The 19,974-nt window shown below is 38.6% G+C and overlaps 1 protein-coding gene across 2 annotated transcripts in view; it reads right to left on the bottom strand.

The window, feature by feature from the left end:
* The window catches only part of STX7 (syntaxin 7), a 40,928-nt gene that overhangs the window by 1,973 nt on the left and 18,981 nt on the right, over positions 1 to 19,974 (bottom strand). For both annotated transcript variants that reach the window (XM_010965564.3, XM_074368347.1), the window contains exons 3-9: positions 9,380 to 9,449; positions 7,315 to 7,408; positions 6,496 to 6,633; positions 5,671 to 5,723; positions 5,031 to 5,127; positions 3,733 to 3,805; positions 1,922 to 2,004 (exon numbers count right to left, since the gene is read on the bottom strand). In XM_010965564.3, coding sequence (XP_010963866.1) covers positions 1,922 to 2,004; positions 3,733 to 3,805; positions 5,031 to 5,127; positions 5,671 to 5,723; positions 6,496 to 6,633; positions 7,315 to 7,408; positions 9,380 to 9,449 — 608 coding nt within the window. The remainder of the gene's footprint in view (positions 1 to 1,921; positions 2,005 to 3,732; positions 3,806 to 5,030; positions 5,128 to 5,670; positions 5,724 to 6,495; positions 6,634 to 7,314; positions 7,409 to 9,379; positions 9,450 to 19,974) is intronic.

Genomic DNA, 19,974 nt, shown 5'->3' with positions numbered 1-19,974 from the left:
TCTATATTTTGCTAATGGCTTGTGTATCTCACAGCAACATGCAGGAATCCTTTTTCTTACAAAGTAGAAAAATTTGTAAATTTACTTAGTGACAACTAGAAGGAGCATAAAACTTACAAAAAAACCCCCATGCTTCTGACTCTGAAATTATCCTGGAAACTATTCATACTTTTCAATACTCCACAGTCATCTAAGGTTTCAAATGCACACTCCGCACATATTACACACAATTTCTCTCCTATTTCAATCTCTTCACGCCCACGTTATTTTCCCAACTAGTTACCGCACAAGTATGTGTCAAGTGCCTTCATTAACAATGACAGCTTATCTTTTTTGCCTGCGGCGCCCTCCCCAGTGGGGGAAAGTGAGGCCCTGGGATGCCATGGTGATAAAAGCATTTACTACCTTCCTTTGTGATCACGGTTCACCCAAACTATTCAGAGGCACGTAGTTTGCAGAGGTGTAAGTTTATCAAGGCCACCAAGTGGGACTTTTGGGAAGCTGCTCTCTTCCCAGCACTTGGGTTGCACGGCTCTTTCCTCATCCCTCCAGGGCCTGTGGGATTAAGGATGGGGGCAGCCCTGGCTCTGGAGGCTCCGCTTGGGAAGATGTGTTCCTTTTTCCCAGGATGGCTGTAGGCTTTCCCTTCCACAAGGAAGAGGAAAAGTAAAACTTGGGGATGTATCTATATCCCTCTAAAATCCAAAAGCAAAACGAAGTTACATGGATGCCCAGTCACTGATGAATCCTGCTAACACTATGTCTGGGCAGCTGTAACTGCTGGCATTTAGAGACGTGTGTGTGTGTGTGTGTGTGTGTGTGTGTGTGTGTGTGTGTGTGTGTGCGTGTGCGTGTGCCTGTGTACGTGTGTATTCAACTCTCATGAGTGCTACCTACAGTCTATGACATGGTGACATTAAATCTGCTGAGCTGCGTATCTGAATCTCACACACAAAGATGGCAGACACGAGATACTCTGTCAGTGAGTACGATGGCTGTAACTCAGCATCCTCTGTACGGCTTCACCGTTCTTGATATATCACTGAATATGCACTGATTTGTCCAGTGAAAAAGTGGAACCGAAACTAAAGGCCATTTCTACAGTTAGTGAGACAAGTGAAAAGTAATTGAAAATATCTAGGATAGTGACAGTATCTTAGGTATTTTATAAGAACGTAACAAGTATCTGAGAAAATAATTATTAACAACAGCAAAAAAATTAAGTTTTAAAAGGGAACTCTAATGCTAGGGTCATATTTAAGGGTTCCCTAAGAGGCTGGCCTTATCTTTGTTAAACAACAAAGGTTTACATATTAAATGATACATTAATAGTTTATGGTCCTAATATTTGTAGTCCTTTATACATATTTATATTTGACTCATACACATGGATTCCCTGTATTAACATGATTCACTTAAGAAATCAGTTCATTACCAGTGAAGGGTCCGCTGAATGCTGACAGAACACCAAGGACACTCCAAGCTAATAAAATTTCTATAGGACCTGAAGAGATCTTTCTAGGACAAGGATCATTGCCTCTTTAGTCCTGAGTATCACTGACAAAAAAGAAAGGTAGAAGGGAACGACAAGAAACAGAGGGAAACTGCTGTCAAGAGGCTTCCGGGAGGGATGTCAAAACGACATGGGAGACCAGCAGCTGTCAGAGAAGACTGGAGTTGCGTGACGCTTCCCCCAAGACTCCGAACACTGAAATTCCTCTCTCTGTGGCTCTCAAGACTGGTTCAACCCTGAGAACAGACAGGCTAAACCCAGTTTTAAGATGACTGGCATATTTCTAACCTATCTTCCATGGGATTTTAAATTTTCACACATCTCCAGCCTCTTTAAACCTGACCACACACACGCGCGCACACAGTTCACAGTCTAAGTGATAAGGCAGTTTAGCACAGTCAGTACTACCTGATGATCGGCCGCCCTTGACAGCTGCTGGTTTGCTTGCTGAACGTGCACCTCTGCACTTTCCACGTTGGCTTCTATGCTGTCTGTAAAGCAAAACACACACAAAACTGTCAAACAGGTGCTGATGCTCCAGTAACAGAGCTGCACAAATCACTAGATTTCAGTTCCAGGTAAGATTAAACATATTCACTATTGAAAGGCTAATATTAATAGTATATGGGCAAGGCTGAATTTTTTTTTTAGCGCTACTGTTTCTCAGGTGATTCAAATAATATGTAGCAACTTAAAGAAAAGAAACTTGACCACCTTCATTACAGCGCACTCCAGTTCTTCCTGGCAGCCGTAAAAAGCACCGTCACAGCGTTTGCACTGTGCGACAGCCAACTCAGTACAAAGGGGGTCTGAACTGTTACTCAGGGTAAACACAGAGAACGGAAACCCGGCATCTGCTCGGTAGCCAGCATCAACCTGCTTCTGGGCTGAAACCTAGCCTCCCTGAGGGCCCCTGCAGCCTTCTCAAGCGGTGACAGTTTTCCTTCCCACCCTCCTCTGACCTGGGGGCTGGAACAGGTGTCCCCTGCAGCAGCCAGTCTCCTCTCCCCCGCCGACTCTGCGTTTTAGAGCTCGTGCTGCCCCGGCTGCAGACATCTAGAGACCTCTCAGTCTTTTCTTCTCACTCCGTGACCATTTAGCCCCTGATGTTCTCTTCAATGCTTCTCCTATTATACATACTGGCAATTTCAACATCCAATTGCTGACCCTCTAATTCCCCGGCCTCTCAATTTCTTGAGCACACGTTTTTCAAAGACTTTGCCTGTGACCCTTTCTCAGCCACCCACCTCCATGGTCACATCCCAAATCTATCATCATCTGTAACTGCCGCTCTCCATAACCTCAATTCCAGGTCTCACCCTCTGATCACCACCTGCGATCTTCAGAGGGCACTCCCTCTAAGGCCCCCACTTGTGTGATCCTACCATTTTCTCACCACCTGTCACATACTTCATGTCCTCACTTCCCTCTTCCCAGCATAGACTCCACGGCCAATCATCTGTAGTTGCTTTCTTGCATTTGTCCTCAGCTCCCTCGCTCCCTACTGTAGTCATGCTTATGTGACAAAACCCCAACTTGATCCCTGCAGCTGAGCGTGGATGAAAAAAAGAATCATCTGTGCTGACTTATTTCCCTTTAAATTCAGGACTGAGCACGCTTGCCTTATTTCCCTAACTCGCGGAACACTAAGTCATACTTTCTCTTCTCACCTTAAAAGAAGTCTTAGGCACTAATATTTTTTAAAGAATTTTTTAAAAAAGGATCCTCAGTATTTAAGTAATACTACTAAATTAATCTACCCCCAAAAGTTATTAGAATGAAAGATTAGGCAAATGGCTACCTATTCCCCTATTCCCTCTAGTCTAAAAAGCAAGACAGCATGTACAATTACAAATAGAAATTTCCCCAAAGTCCTTGGTGTGATGATAATTAAATTGGGTAAGACGGAAACCAGAGGTCCTGGAAATAAGCTAGAATGATGTTACATGGTACCTTCCATGATCTCAGCAGCAGTAGACCCTGATTAAATTTTGGACTTCTTAAATAAATGAAGCTGGTCATTTCAACCAGTAGGAGCCAAAAAAGAGTTCTGTTTTAGATAATGCGAAGGGTGATGTTTTGTCTGTTGTAGAGACAGTGCTTCTGATTCCAGAAGGACCGAAAGAGAGAGGAAGGAGTTACTTTGGCTTGAGAAGTTACCACAGGTAAACTGCATATAGCTTGCTCCCACCTCATGAAATCTAATGAGTAGGGCTTACCTATTACATCTCCTTGCTCATGAATCATCATTCCCAAGTCTTTAAATATTTCATTAATATCCATAATATCAGCCTAAAAGAAAAAAGTCACATTATTATTATAATCAGAAATTCAGCTTCTAATCCACAAAACGGGAAAATTGAAAAAACCCAAACCACCACTCGTACATAGGTGAGCATGCATCTGGACTTAGTAACACACATTTTGGGAATCAGGAGACTATTTTACTATAGGCAATCCCATAGAAGTAGACTTTGAATAACAGTAACCAGTGCTCTAAAATAAGTTTGTGATGCTAAAAACGTCAAGGGAGTCAGGATGGAAATGAAGGATCTAGAGAAGGGCCGTGGGTTCACTGAATTTACGTCATGCGCTCTGAGCAGTTTTATAATCACAAGCAGTATTCCCCCACAAAAGTACAAAATATTATATTTCTAGTAAAAACTTACTTGCCAATTTGACAATTAAAGGAATAAAATATTAGGTGTAAAATCAAAGTCTCACATTAGTAAGTTTGAATATGCAATGGAATAGTGATGAATAAGTAAGTTATAAATTTACTTTTCTTCAATATATGGTAACTATTTTTTTGTGTGATTAAAGAGTAAAGTTTAAATACTTTATTCAGGAGGAGATGGGCGATTTACAGATTCATCCTATGTCTTAGCTTCCCCATGTGTAAAATGACAGTGATAACAACACGATTGCTTACTTCAGAGTTTTTATGAGAAATGAGACAACATACAAAGAATTTATCACACAGTGCTTGGTGCGTGGAGCCCCTGATAAATGGTAGCTATCGTTAGCTACTACTAGCCCACTTTCTAGGGAACAGATAGGTTCCCTAAGTACTAAGGCTACTAAACCTTTTAGATCTCTTTGATCTCCTACACATACTAACGGGCAATAAAATACTTTTTAAAGACCTTGTAAAAAGTCTTATTTACGCAGGTGTGACGTGTATCACATGCCAACAAAGCCATCCAGACTTTCTGAATAGACATTTATCTCTAGATGGGTATTTTCTCAATGCTCAGGTGCCTTGAGATGACTTTATAGAATTAAAAAAAAAAAAAGTTGGAGTAGAGAGAAGTATATTTTCTCATCTTAGCACACATTCTAAAGAGATTATTGTCTTTTTTTAAAGGAATGATTCTAATTTATATGAGAAATGCCACCAAATTGATACACTTATTTAGTTTTCTTTCTCGACCCCTCTCCCAGCATCATCTAAGCATCGTGAAGACAAACTCACTAAGAACAGAGCAGCGGTTCAACTCTACAATGTAAAGCTTACTTCAAGTTGCCTAATGGAAGACTCTCTCTCCTGAATAAGGCGGAGGTCATCCTCTGTAATTTCCTCATCCTGCACCTGCACTTGAGGTTGAGTTTGGCTGTTAAAAACAAGAGAATATGGAAAAAAGAAAGATGAGTATGAAAATAATGGGACATCCTTCCTCTTTAAGAAATATTTATTAAACAGAATATTTGTTCTTCAAAGTCAGAGAATTACTTACTTAAATTCTAAGAATATAATAGAAATGTTAACCAAATTTTATTCATGTTTCAGTTCACTGATAGTGTTTTTTAAGAGTTATTACATAGTTATTGGAAGCTATTGTATTTGGCAAGTGAGTATTTTTCTTGGTTGACTTAAACCTCATACATGGGAATAAATCTATATCAGATAATAATTAAGTCAATAATATTTATTTGAATAAATAATTATTTATAAAGCATTACTGCTATATTGGAATATTTTATATATTTATCCTTTATTTTGAAAAGCTTTCAAATTTATTGTTTTCTATTTATAAATAACTTAGGATAGTCATAATGTAATATCCTGAAAGCTTTAACTCTGCCCAGGAACCATAATGTTAAAAATGTATTTGAAAAATTATCTTTTGATCTTTATACTGTTTTATACTTCTTACCTTTCCCAGGATACGAGATTTCTTTCTTTTGTGCTCTCCTCAGGAAAACCACCCTGAATAATTTAGTAACAGAATGGATTGAGAAGGCACAAAGAAAAAACACGCAACACTCACATTTCCCTTTATAATAAATCTAAACTGACTTATGTACACACTGGAGTGTAAGGAAAGAGAGAGAAAAGTCCTTGTTCTACTACTTAAGGTCAACTACTTCAAATAATAATAAAATCGTATCCTAAGCTGACAAGGAAATAATTAAATATTCTCAAGGGCCAAATAATAAATATTTGATTAAAACATAATGTAGTCTTGGAACCTCTCCATTAAGGAACAAGGAAATAACTTGTGATAGTTTCTAGGGGAATTTAAAATTAGATTAAGTCAAAATTCCACTCTACCTGAACATTTTATATTTCTCCAGGTGTATCTTCATTTTAAATATTCACACAATATATTCACTCTGTTCATTTCCATCAACTTCACATAACCCAGGAGTAAAGTGCTCTGTACACCAGCACAAACACAAAGTAACAGCCTCATGCTCAACTTAATGTGAGAATACTACTTAGGATCTGACCCCTAATCGTTTCTGACGGAACGTTTCTATATTTTTATATAATGTGTAATCTTTTGTTCCACAACACAGTAATACATAATTACCATTCTTCTTAAAAATTGAGCAGAAATACTTGAAAATAAATACTTAAATACTGATTTCCAAGACATTCACAGGCCTTTACGATTTTAAAAAACACGTCAATGTCCTCTTGTGCGGGATCCCGAGGGGCGCGCGCTCATTTCTGCAATGCCGTTTTAAATACTTACAGATACTCTGGAACTGGCTCTTACTCGAGCAACAAATTCTTTCTCTTTCTCAGCTGCCTGCCTCTGCACTTTCTGAAAGTTTGTCAGTGATGTTGTGAATTCAGCCACTAAGCGGTCCTTCTGTATTTTCCTTTGACGCTAGAGGAAAGAGGAGGGGAAAATCTGCTAGAATCAAGCTGTGAAATTCTATAGAGTTTGCGAAAGTTGTTTTGCCAGTAGCTGGCTCTTTACTTAATTTTGAAAATTTCACTCACTCTCCTATTACAGGGCCTTATTAACTCTCAGTAACATTTTGACAATATATTCAGATACTGTGCATAGTTACCTCAAGGTAAAAGGCCCATAATGATGGATTTCTCACCTCAAGTTTTCATCCTAAACACTGGGCCATGATTCTGAGTTTATTTTAAAGGAATCCTTCTATTATTATTATTTTTTAATAAAACCTCTGACTCTTACCTAAGTAATAACTTCCACTAAGTAAGCAAGGTAATAAATATGTGTGCCCTTAGGAAACCCAACTTGAATGAGCAAGCATGCTGCATGAAGTCAGTTCTGGAAGGCCAGGAAACAATTACTCAGGAAGCATTTTCTGAGCACTCACTTAATTATGGGTCAGAGCAACTGCATGGAAATAATTTTTGCTTTATTGAACCACAGGATATTACCTGGGCAATTAAGTACAGTTTTGTGTTCTGTGAACTAATCTCAAATAGATTTTCCCCCCTAATTTCTTTTCTAGTACAACGGTTCAAAGATCCTATGATGCATCTGATTTCTAGCACGTTTGATACGTCAACATGTCTGAAAGCGTGATACCTGTTCACTGGGGGTGGTGGGCAGAGATCCAAACTCTTTAATGTACTTATCTGTTTCTTTGGCAAGCTGGTTGGTGTACTGCTGCTTCTGCTGCCTAAAGTGAGAAAACACACATTATAGCCAAAGAACTAATCTATTGCCTTAAGCTACAACTTGATTCAACTCCGATGAATAGTTTTATGAAAATCACTTTTTTACAGACTGGCTCCAAATTTTCTCTATGAAAAGAAAATTTTCAGGTTCTATTCTTGATAAATATTGAGCAAATATTACATGGAAGCTTCTTTACTCACACCTGGGGGAAACCAAGCTTTGAGAAACAAATATCTGCAGCTATTTAGAAAGGAAGATGAGTCAAGCCAACACACGACTGTGAGAGGTCTGGTGTGTGAGCTTCTGGGGTGTGGGAGCCTTTTATGTGCATCCCAGAATTGGGAGATTAGCTGAATAAGTAAAGAGGATTTGTTGCCTTCAACTCTGCCCAGTTCCCAGGTCTCAGGGTACTAGGGCTAGTCCCTTGTATTTCTCTACCTGAACATTTAAATTCTATAAATACTTAAAAAAAAAATAAGAGTGGAAGAAGTAATTAGTAATAGTACTAATTTATTATTATTTAAGTCTCCTGTAGGAAGAAAAATAGCATTTCTCTGTAAAAACAGCAGAACACAGTAAAGTAAGTTATATTGGTATCTGTGTCCTGCTAGCTAGCTTATAAAGTAAAAAGTGAGATCTCTAACTAAAGAAACTGACACACAAAAAAAGCTTATATTAATGCAATGCTTTATAAGTTACAATAGCAATACCTCTCATACATATTATCTCTCATTTTAAACACATATTGGTCTCATTTAGGATCCTTTAGAATAAGATGACACTATATAAGCATATGTTTTAGAATAGATACCTGTACTTGACAGGTAAGGAAGAATTATAATCTACTTATATATATTTACCAAGTCCCCTATCTTTAATATGCCTTTTAAAAATCTTTAGAAAAAGTTATATAATTAAAAGTCTAAAAAGACTTTAATAACGTCTATTATTCAGAACCTCCACTATTAACCTTAGCAAAATATTGTTAACTATTAAGAACTGTGGTTTCTATTCCATTTTACCTTGATTTATTATTTAGACTTGGGGCATTTTTACCACCCTGATATCTATCCACTGCAGAAAAATGCAATATAAATTAGAGATAACAGTAAATTCCTCAAATTGTACCTCATAAAAAATATGGGTTGCTATTACCTATCTGTTAATTTCTTCCTCTTTGAAATTTTCCCTTTTATAGCTAATATTTGGCATATCACTTATTATATGCATATTACTTGAAATCTGTAGCTGTAACAGTGCTGAACTAAGATTTAAGATTCAGGTTCTGAATAACGTTGGGCAAATTATCAAACTCCCAACAGACATGTTTGCCTTATAAGCAAAATGGAAATAGTTCTTTTGATCCATCTAACTCACTCCAATTTTGTAAGGTTCAGATGAGAAAATGTGTAAAAACACTCTGTAAAATCTATACCACAAAGTATTACCACTGTTTTCCTAACACCATATTAATTTACTGAAATATGTAGTATATAACTTCATTATTAAAAAAATAAACAGAAGCTAATGCTTTCTGAAATTAAAGGATGTAAATACAAGCTTTTGCAGGGCACAGTTCATATTGGATATGTATTGGCTCTAAACCAAATAAAAATCCAGTCATTGTAAGGACTGTTAGCTATGGGAAGTAACCACACAAATAGACAAGCTCGGAATACTATTTTTCAAAAGCCATTGAAAACAACCTATTAAAAAGTATAAGAAAGGCAATTTAAAAACTTTTGCTTTGACAGAGTAAGCCAGATCTTAAAAATAAAGAAAAACATCTGCCTACTCTGGACAGAAAAGAAATGTACTAAAAAGCTTAGTACAAGTAAGGCAGCAGAAAAACCCTATTAATTTTCTATTGTTTTCGACAATAAATGTAACACCACAAACTCTCATAGGAATGTAACAATAGGTGGTTTTTCCTCTTTATTTACTTCTTTTTGTTGTTTAATTAAACACTTACAGCTGTTGTCTTAATTCAGGTGAATCCTGAGGTGTTCCAAGTTGATTCAGAGTCCTCTGTATTTCCACAGCTATTACGATAGAAAATAAATGTAGAATTGTTACAAATGTTAAGACAAGAGAAATTAAGTTAGAAATACACACAATAGGACAGTTAGAAAAAGAAAAACAAAGAGATAAATACAGAAGACATTAGTTGAGAAAAAAAGAAATGGTTTATTCAAATCTAATCAGTGACAATGGATTAACTTTCAAGAGGACTGTCTGGGGACATTAACATCTGAAACTGCAATTATGATCCAAAAATATTATCTTCTTCCCTATTCCATCGGAGCATTTAGTACAATGGCACACGGACTCTCACATAATTCTACTGATATAAAAATTGGGAGGAAAGTAACTGTTATAATTACATGATTCATTCCTATATAAAGTCAATGAATTATAGTTAATAAAGGAGTACAACAAAATTAGAAAAATTATTTTTCGATTATCTATGTAATAAGTAATTCAAGCAAGGATCGAAGGACATTAAAACCACGGGGGTATTCACATGGCTTCAAATTATCACCATATAGATGTCATTAATTTGAGTTAACTTTATCAAAGATAAATTTGTTGCTTAAAACAAATCATCAAATTTAGTGCCACGACTGGTCAAACTGGCATGATAAGCCTCCTGTCATGATGCAATAAGAAAGTGACAATACGACCTATGTATTTTTCTCACCAAAGTATTTAACCTGAACCTCATCATGAGAAAGAAATCAGACCAATCTAGATTATTGGATAATCTACAAAACAACTAGCATAGACTTTTAAAAATGTCAATGAGACAAAAGAAAAAAAAATATGAAAGCAGAGGAGTTTTTCTAAATTAAAGAACTAAAAAACACAAAATACTAAAACACCCAAAAGCCAATGTATGATTTTTGACTGGATTCTGAATCGGGAAAAAAATACTATAAAAAATTGTGAACGCAGTTGACAAACTTGCATTTAAATTGGAAATTTGAATTTGGAAAGATTAAACAAAAGTTGAAAAATGTCAACAACAGGTGAAACCAGCTAAAGAATATATAAAAAATTCACTGCATTATACTTTTATTTTTTTGTAGGTTTAAAATATTTAAAAATCATGCTAACTCATACCCAGAAATCTATGACCACTCCAAAAAAAAAAAAGCCCTTAACAAAAGGGGAGGTCCTAGTTTTATACAGTAATACACAAAAATAAAATGTTAAGTAGAGATAAGTTAAAATCCAGCTCAAAGTAAAGAACTTTCCCATTTCCAAGAACTAAAGAAAAATGATCCAACCCACTCATTCTTTTCATTTAAAATAAGTGGTTTATTTATATAGCTTAAATGCTTTTAAACAGTCATTATTTATTTATGGGATCAAGGGAATGACTGTATTCCAAAACACAGGATAACTTTTGTTCACTGAAGATGATGTAATGAACACTGCTTTCAAGTCAAAGATGAAAAATATAAATACTGGAAGAAGAATCATATAACATATAGCAAGAGCTATCCATTCAGCTAGTTACAAAGGGTTTATTTTTGCATTTTTCTTTTTTTTTTTTTTTTTTGCTGTTAATAGATTTTCTTTTGGGAGGTGAAGAAACTTTGCTGTTTTTAACTTATGGCTGCTTGCAATTAGTTATATATTTCCTTCTCAACCTCAACAGATTTTCTTGGGCCACCTTATAGGGGTTTAAAGCTTTTACTTTCAAAAAAAGTATGCAGGTAAGACAAACTGTAGTGTGGGCCTCTATGAGACAGAGGTGGGCACTTATCACATTTCTAGAAGGTTCTTTTTTACAAAGGTCATATTAAGTGAGAAAAAAATAGATTGTACAATAAATAACATGAGGAATACTGAGTGTTAGACTACTCTATCTGACCTCATGTAGCAAAACAAATCTGTCATAAATTATTTACATATTAAAAATTGAAACCATTAAACTGCTACATAAAACTATAAAAATGTATGTATTACACCATCTTATTTATGATCTTGGCATGACATATAAAACACTATCCAAGCATGAAACTAAACTAAAAACCATGAAGGAAAATCTGACAAATTGACAAAACATACACAAAATTTTAAAGTGCTTTATGAAAAGTATGTATCTACATTACATATATATATATATATATATATGTATGTGTGTGTGTACACGGGAGAAAATATCTGTGGTATATGAGCCTTCCCTAATAGAGAAAAAACTCCTATAAACTGGAAATATAAAAGTAGCCTAGTGAAAAATGGGTAAAAGATATCCTCTTACAATTTGTAATAAGCAAATAAAAATATGAGAAACTCAAGTTCATTGATAATCACTTTTCATATATCAGACTGGTAAAAATCTGGTAAGAAAAATTCGCAGATAGGAATAGAATTACAATCAAAAGACTTCAAAAAAAGTAAAGACATAGATAAGAAGGAACAATATGCATCATGTATAAAGAATCAGAAATCACTGAGAAAAGGTCAGCCAAGCCAGGACAAAAATGGGCCATAAAGAAGAACTTGAATCATATTCACTGAAAAAATGAAAAGTCTATCAATCCTGGAAAGGATAAATAACTTCCACGTACAAACGCTATATAAAATTGGCCATTAAAAAAGAATTAAGTAGACATGCTTCTGATAGGCCTCTGGGAGCCTAAATCGACCAAGTGGTTATTTCGCTAGTTTGGGTAAACGGATATAGTCAGCAACCCCAGTCTTCACCCTTTCTCCTAGAGCAAGGGCTCATATGTGAAGGAACAGGTAATTGGAAGCCCCTGGGGGCTCTGTGCGGCAACAAAACAGAAAACCAGGAGCAACACCTATCTTGTGCACTGCTCGGAAATGCCACAAAGACCTGACAGCGTGAGTGGTGAAGCCTCTCCTACCCCATTTAATTGGTGGGTCTGAAGGATGCCGAAGGCAAACAGTTACCACTGCTAGTGGAAGCTCATTCAAATGGCGACTCCAACTTCAGTGTTCCTCTAAATGTAATCTATTTACTAGAACAGATGATCACACTCCCTGGCACCTTGTATAAACCTGCTGATACAGTAAATATTTTCTTCTCCATCCTGAAAACCAGAAAACATGAGAAGGAGTTTGCTCGCAACTGGATGGATGGCAGTGAGCCTTCAAAGTCTTATCTTAGGGTTATACACACTATCTCAGTACTACAAGTTAGTCATCAAGGTTATTGATCATCTCCTCCTATAGGACATGACACTAGTCCAACACTGCTTACATCTGCTTTCAGGATCTGAAAAGCAAGAAGCAATGCATACTCTTAGGTGCCTTGGAAAGAAAGAAGTATGCCGGCAGACAGAAGATAGTTTCTATAAAAATACAGGGCCCTGTTTCCTCAGTGAAGAACCTTGGTCCGTTAGTCTGTATGGATCACAGACATACTCCTACGAAGTAAACGACAGACTGCTTTTCTCTGCAGTTGCAAATAAAAATAGGGAATGGTGCTTCATGAGACTTTTTAAGTTGCTACAACTCATTTTACTAAAGGCCCCAAAAGGTTGTCAGCTCTGGCTTCAACTCCCCAACAGAAAAGGCTATTGGGCTAGTTCAAGTGGTGGTACGAGCAACTCTACAACTTGGCTTTAAAGACCCAGGTGATCCAATGGTAACTCAAGTAACTGTGCAACATCTGGATGCTGCATTAAAGGAGTGGCAAGTCCTAATAGGAAAAAAGGAGCCCCTGAGAACCTTGGAGCAAAATCATGCTCTCTTTGCAAACCAATGTTATCCCTTGAGGAACAGTTCTGGTCTTGCTACTGAGCCCTGGATATAAAGTGAACAATGGTATACTAGGTGACCCACTGACCCGAGCTGCCCACTAGGTGTTATGTTATCTTGTTGGTATATCTCTTTCTTGATTTTGTTCTGTATGTTAACCTGCCTGCCTGTCACCTCAACTCCTACATCACTCGTTCAATGGAATAATAAAACAGCAATTATTTTAAGAATAAAAGCCACATATAGGTTCACCAGCATGGACTTCCCCTTTCTCAGACTAACGTGATTACTGGCAATGCCATGTACCAGTCTGCAGCAACCACCATCCAAAGTAAGTATGTGATGTGGCGCACACTTGGGGGTATCAGCCAATCGCCCAGTGGCAAGGTGACTGCACTCCATGTTGGTGGAAGCAGAATTTTATGTTCAGTGAAATAGGACTACAGATTTTGTTATGATTCCTCCTCTACTGCCCTCCTTCCATGGTTCTATCAGCCTCTGAATCCATGCATTAGTAACAATTACACACCAATGCTTCTGATCAAGATATTCAACTTACAGGCAGAAAGTTTAACTGCTGCTCTTCTCACATTAATTTAGAAACAGAATTATGATTACTTTTTCACTGTACTGAATGAACACTTTTGTAGAGAAACTGCTACATCGTTACCCCTCTATTAAAGAGGTTACTAGGCAGATGGCAAAAGGATGGTGATCTGGAAAAACTGATAATCATTTCTAGTTGCTCCAAGTCATGTCTGTTGGGTTCATTTCATTACTTACCCTGGAGTATTACGAATTTATCGAACAGTCATATTCATTTTTAATTGGCATATGTCCTACTTTAAAGGAAAAAAAAATCCTCATGAAACATGAAAATTAAGGAACAAATCTTTTATATAACCATACAGTTACCTGAAGAAAAACACACCTAATACATGGAGATAGGATTAAATTAAGATGCACCTCTGCGAGAATCAATGAACAAATTATGTTTGTATTACCCACAATCTGCAACTATTTGCACTGTCACTTCTAGAAAGGAGACTTAAAAGAACAGATTGCATTTTTTGTAACACAAAGGGAATACTATTTACTACACACCCAAAAAGGTACATCATTTCCTTAAAACCAAAACAGTCCCCTTTCAGGCTCTTCATTATGCGGTACCAAACACCCATTCTGTTCCATGTGGGTCTGCTGCCATCTAGTGGATGATGTAAGAAAAAATACTTCATAGCAAAGGGTATTTTTTTGTCATAACACTGTAGGCAGTAGTTGGTATGGGACTGTAAAAATGCCCACCTGTCGGAGTTCCCTGGTGAACAGGGAGGACGCTGTCTGACCAGTGAGTGGCTGGGCCCCGGGGGGCACCCTGGGCCAGCCCTAACAGGCACACAGAATGCCTTCAAAGAAGTGTCTCCAGATAACGGAGAACAGAATACATCATTCCCTTTTAAGACAAAATAGTGTTCAACCCAAAATAACTCAGAGTTGAAACTGACAATCATAGAAAAAAAAAAAGATTATTAAAACCCTGGGACAAGTGGTTTAAGATTCTGACTCAGTCTCATCCACATCACACTAAGGAAGGAGAAGTGGAGTTTAAAACGCTGACTAGCAAGCAGTCTGGGAGCCAGACAGCTTCGTTTGGAAACCCGACCTCACTTCTTCCTGACTGCTGACCTGCGGCGACTGACCTCATCTCTCCAAGTTACAACTGCCTCACCAGTTGAGCAGAGAGAAAAATCACCTCTTCCTCAGCTATCATGAACTTCATCTGAGGACAATGACTGTAAGTACCTCGTACCGGAAACAGGAGTTCAATAAATGAGAGTGAACAGTATGGGGTGTTGTTTTTTTTTTCACCTGAAAGAAATGAACAGTAAGAATATTCTTAATAACACAACTAATGTAAACCACGCTGTAGGAAGGTGTTGAAACTTGATAATCTCTGAGACAGTTATGAGAATTGTAAAGATCAACTGACACGAGACAGTTTATATCCTGTAATTAGGAGGAAAGAGTCAGATACTACCTGAGAGTGACATGCATCTGACAGTAATATACAAATGCTATAACTGAAACTGAATTGGAAAAAAACCAACTAAATATTAACAGAAACAATATTATTAATAGAAACACCCTGTTTTAAAGGGCGGTTTAGAGTATTATGGAAGACAATTATATAACAACGTTTTTTAAATGGCATAGATCTCTTAGAATCATTAGGTTGGGCTCATTACAGATACAAGGTGAATGGGACAATATATCCTAAGAAAATATATCAGCTGATTGAAAGTAAGTACCAACACAAAAAGGTTCTAAGAAAAAAATCAAGTGAACTTGGTCTATTTCCTCTATTAGGAAAAACCAAGAAAAAGTGTGTAATAATTCTAAAAGCACATGGCAAGTGGGAAAACTCTGCAGAGAATCTGAAAGAAAGCTACGAAAATAATTATGGGCCTTTTCCCCAACATGCTCTCTATCTCATGCTCTGTCTTGTGACCTGAGCACGGAACTTACCTTCGTTGTGGGTGAAAGAACTGATGTGAACAGCGGAGAGGAGAAGGGGTAGGGGGAAGATGCAGGACCTTTGGGGACGAGTCCTGAAGTGAGATGCTCACCACAGAGCCTGCGCCCCGGGGCCACGCCCCTGGGTTTCCTGCGCTCTCCTTCCCACACTCTAACACCTGCCCTGTTTCCACGAAGCAATCTCGATACTTAGAACACATGTAATTTTGAATTCCTCATTAGTTTCTCCTCCCAGATACTTAAAGGGAGAAAAGTACACAGGTTAACAAAGTGGAAATTCAGGGCATTTTAAAGCTACTGTAGATTTACAAAGGGTTAAGTCTGAAGTCACGGTTCTTAAAAACGAACAAAGCACAAAAGTAAGTCATTTGAAAATTGTATGTAAACAACACTGTGGATATCTAAGATGGTGGGAACACTGCAAGCTCGGTCTTAGCAAAGATGTTCGGTCCTAACATCTCATCAGTGGGACCTGCTCAGTTGACCTGCTCTGAGAGGGTCTAGAACTGGGAGTAACAAAGGCCAGAGGAGGACACGGGCCCTTGAGAAGGTGATCTGTGGAAGCAGCAAACACCAAGGGACTTGCCAGCGTGAGGCCTCACTCCCTCCAGTTCTTCAAGTTCCCTGACCCTGCCTTGGCCCGCCTCCTCCATGAGCTTCCTTCCACTGGATGGTCCAATAGCCCTCCTTCTGCTTCAAAAGCAGCCCACGTATTAGCTATGCCACAAAGTTCACCTCCAGTTTATATGGCAGTGATTCCTCAACTGTTTATCTCAGTCTGAATTTCTGACCCATTCTATTTGCAACACCTTGTTACTCAGACGTTTTTGCCAAAGCACTGCAAATGGATTCCTGCTTTCTATAGGAACACGGCAGAGGTCTGCTCCTGAATCTTCCCTCTTCTTCCCACCTCAAGCCATATAGAATAGAGAGGATTAAAAAGAAAATCCACACAAGTTACATTTTCAGAGAAATTAGGACAATAAAAAAAATTCTCAAAAACATGTACATGTGTTGAAAAGCAACAGAAAAAGAGCAGATCCTGGGTGGGAAGCCATGTGGGTGGGGTAGGGAATGAGGGGGGCTGCAGAGGAGAACAGGGGGGCAGAGCTCCAAGTGTCACCAGCAAGAATCCACCACCAGAAGATGATGGTCACACCCCGAGTGGACTGGAGGGGGAGCCCTCCTATACCAGGCTAGGCTCTGAGAGGCAGAAGGGGAAAGAAATAGTGCCTCAGCCATAAAGGAGTCCTAGCAGAGGCTGGGCACCCCCCTCTCCCTTCACAGCATCTCCTGCCAGAAAAAGCAAACTCATTCCACCGAATAACGGTGGCGGGGTTGGGGGGAGGGGGATAGATCATAGCAACCACGCAAAAGACTATAAAAAATTGTGGAAAAGAACAGCAAAACTCCTGGCAAAGAAAACACCACAGGAAAAATGTTGTCATGAAAGTGGGTAAGGTGAAAATTATAACCCAAAATAGTACCACATTTTTTTTTAACTCAATGAGGCAATTACAGTTTTAAAGGAAGATCACAAAAAAACTCACAGACGAGATGGCCAGATAATAGGCACTGGTGAATGCAGAAACTAGAGGAACTCGGGGACGAAAGGGAAAGATAAATTCAGAAAGGAAGACTAAGTGACTGGAAGGATTAGACGCGCAGCAAGCACGAGCCCGCTGCCCCTCACCCACCCCCCAACTGCCCGGTCCAGTGACGTCATTTTGGGGATGCTCAGGAGACACACCTCTCTTCCTGATGGTTTTAGCTCCTGGCTCACTGGCACTCCCCATTCCTGTCTCAATTCTTGGTGACTCTGATACAGATGTCGACGATCTTTCCACCATCCTGGCCTCAGTTCTTTGCAGGCCTCTCCCCAAAGAATCTTGTCCTCCATTCTGCCGTAGTCACACGCTCTTTAGATCTCATCAAATGCTTTCTCATTAACAGTAACTGTAACTCTTCATAACCTTAGTTTCGTACATACCACTTACAAACACCACCTCCTGTAGGTCTAGCTCACTGGTACCCTGACCCCAACAAGCCTCTGACTCCCTCCCCTACCCGGGGCCTGGAATCCTCTGGTCCTGGCGCTGTCCCTCACACAATCTCCCCTCCCACCCCCCGATGTTTTCACTTGCCTTGGGACCCAACCTAAACTCCACAGTCAGCTTAAATTAAATGTCATCTTCACGCTCTTGCTTGTATCCTCAAGCCCCTCTCTCCATTCATAGTAACCACCTGACAAATTCAAAACTCGAGTTGAACCCAACACTGTGATGCCCCTATTATATGAACGTGCCACACATCACTTAACCAGACCTTTGTTAATGGACATTTTATCCTAAGACCACATGTTTAAATGTTGGGGAACTTACCACTTATGCTGCCTCCACAAATGAATCCTTCTGAGTTCTATACAGATAAAATAAGGTGTGATGCTGATTATATAAGAAGATTCCAATCTGTGTCTCCACATTCCACTCACTTACATGCTCAAAAGCCTGGTTCTACCCAGAGAAAAAGCCTGGAGTCCTTCCAATGGCCTAGAAGACCCCACCACCCCAACCCCAGCTCCTACTATCCCCTCTCTCTGTGCTCTGTGCACACAGGCCTCCTCACTACCCCTCTGACACGCAGGCACACTTCTAGCTCAGGGCCCTTGGACCTGCTATTCCCCTGTCTAAAACATTCTTTCCTCAGATACTGAAGGATGCATTTCCCTTACTTCCTTTAAATATTTGCACAACTATCATCTCCTCAGTGAGGTCTATCCTGGCTCCCCGTGTACCCCATCTATAAATGCAGTACCCTCTCTAGGATACCCGATTCCCACTGGTATGTTTTTGTCAGGTTGCTTTTCATAACACTTAACATCTCCTTCCAATATACAATTTACTTATTTATTTTCTGTCTGTCTTGTCTCACTAAAGGTCAACTACATAAAGGCAGGTATCTTGTCTGTTTTATTTACTGACATCTCTGGCATCCAGACAGTGTCCAGCACATCACAGATGCTTAATAAATACTCACGGAATGAATGAATGCACATAATTGCACAAGTAATGACCTGTTACAATATAAAACCTGATTCAGATTCAAATGCATACTGTTATGTGAATCGGATCATCCTAGGTTCAAGTACCACCTTTCCCATAATAGTTTTATGAATGAACTTGAGCAAGTGACCTAACACTTCAAATCTAAATATTCTCACCTGACAGAGTTGGCTAGAAGATCAAATAACAATGCACAAAAAACAGATTCAAAATATCAAACAGGAGGCACACAGTAAACATTTAATAAGAGAGCTAAAAGATACTAATTTACATATCTTCCAGAAAGAGATGCACAGGACTGCCTACACGCCAAAACCAGGGCCAACAGGCAAGTCTATACAACTAAAATCACTGGAGGCATCTGGGCCATCCTGCCCAGCCCTCCTCCCACACCCCAGCAGCAAAGCAGTGCTCTGGGCACTTCTAAATCAGCAAGACTGAGCTGGATCTTTAGCTAAAGGCTTCCATGTTCCCCAGCAGGAAAACAGTAATCCACAGGCTATAAGAGAATCTTGGTGATGTCTGCGGGCATTCTCTTGGACGTTAAATGTGATGGAGAAGTCAGTCACCAGACTCAGTAATATCAGTACTGCAACAATGGTGTCTTAAAATCATGACCATGATAATGACACTATAACAAGAAAGAAGACTGGAAAAAGGAAACATACCAAGACTTAACAGGACACTATTTTGTATGAGCTTTGGATCCTTCCAAATCAATTAACAGGCAAACCAATTAATAACTGCTTTAAGAAAAAACCCAGTCTGGAGTCAGCATAAAAGACAATTACTCTTTAAGGAAAACTACTGCTCAGTAACTGGTGAAAAACAAGAAAGAGTCAAAGAGATGAGGACAGGAATTGTCAAAACTATTACAGGAAACCCAAACTAAACAGCCCAGCCTGAGTTCTGCTGTCCGGCTCTCACACCAGCACCGAGCCAACTAAACTGTACAGACAGGCAGCATCACAGGGCAGCTGAGTGGCCATTACACAACTAATCGCAAACTTTATTTTAATAAAAGAGAAGCTACCCTGATATAATTACTGAGCATATTAAATGTATTAAATGTATTTATAGTGAAAAGATCTAATAATAGATTCATTACTAAATAAGAGTGTGGCAAAAAAGTTTTACCATATAGTCAGTACATAGAACTCAGAAGGACTCGTTTGGCAGGCAGAGCTTACTCTTTAACTTTTAAACATATAATTTTAGGATAAAATGTCCATTA

The sequence above is a fragment of the Camelus bactrianus genome, chromosome 8, assembly GCF_048773025.1.
Source record: "Camelus bactrianus isolate YW-2024 breed Bactrian camel chromosome 8, ASM4877302v1, whole genome shotgun sequence".
NCBI classification, from domain to species: Eukaryota; Metazoa; Chordata; class Mammalia; order Artiodactyla; family Camelidae; genus Camelus; species Camelus bactrianus.
This window is presented reverse-complemented; position numbering and strand designations above follow the sequence as displayed.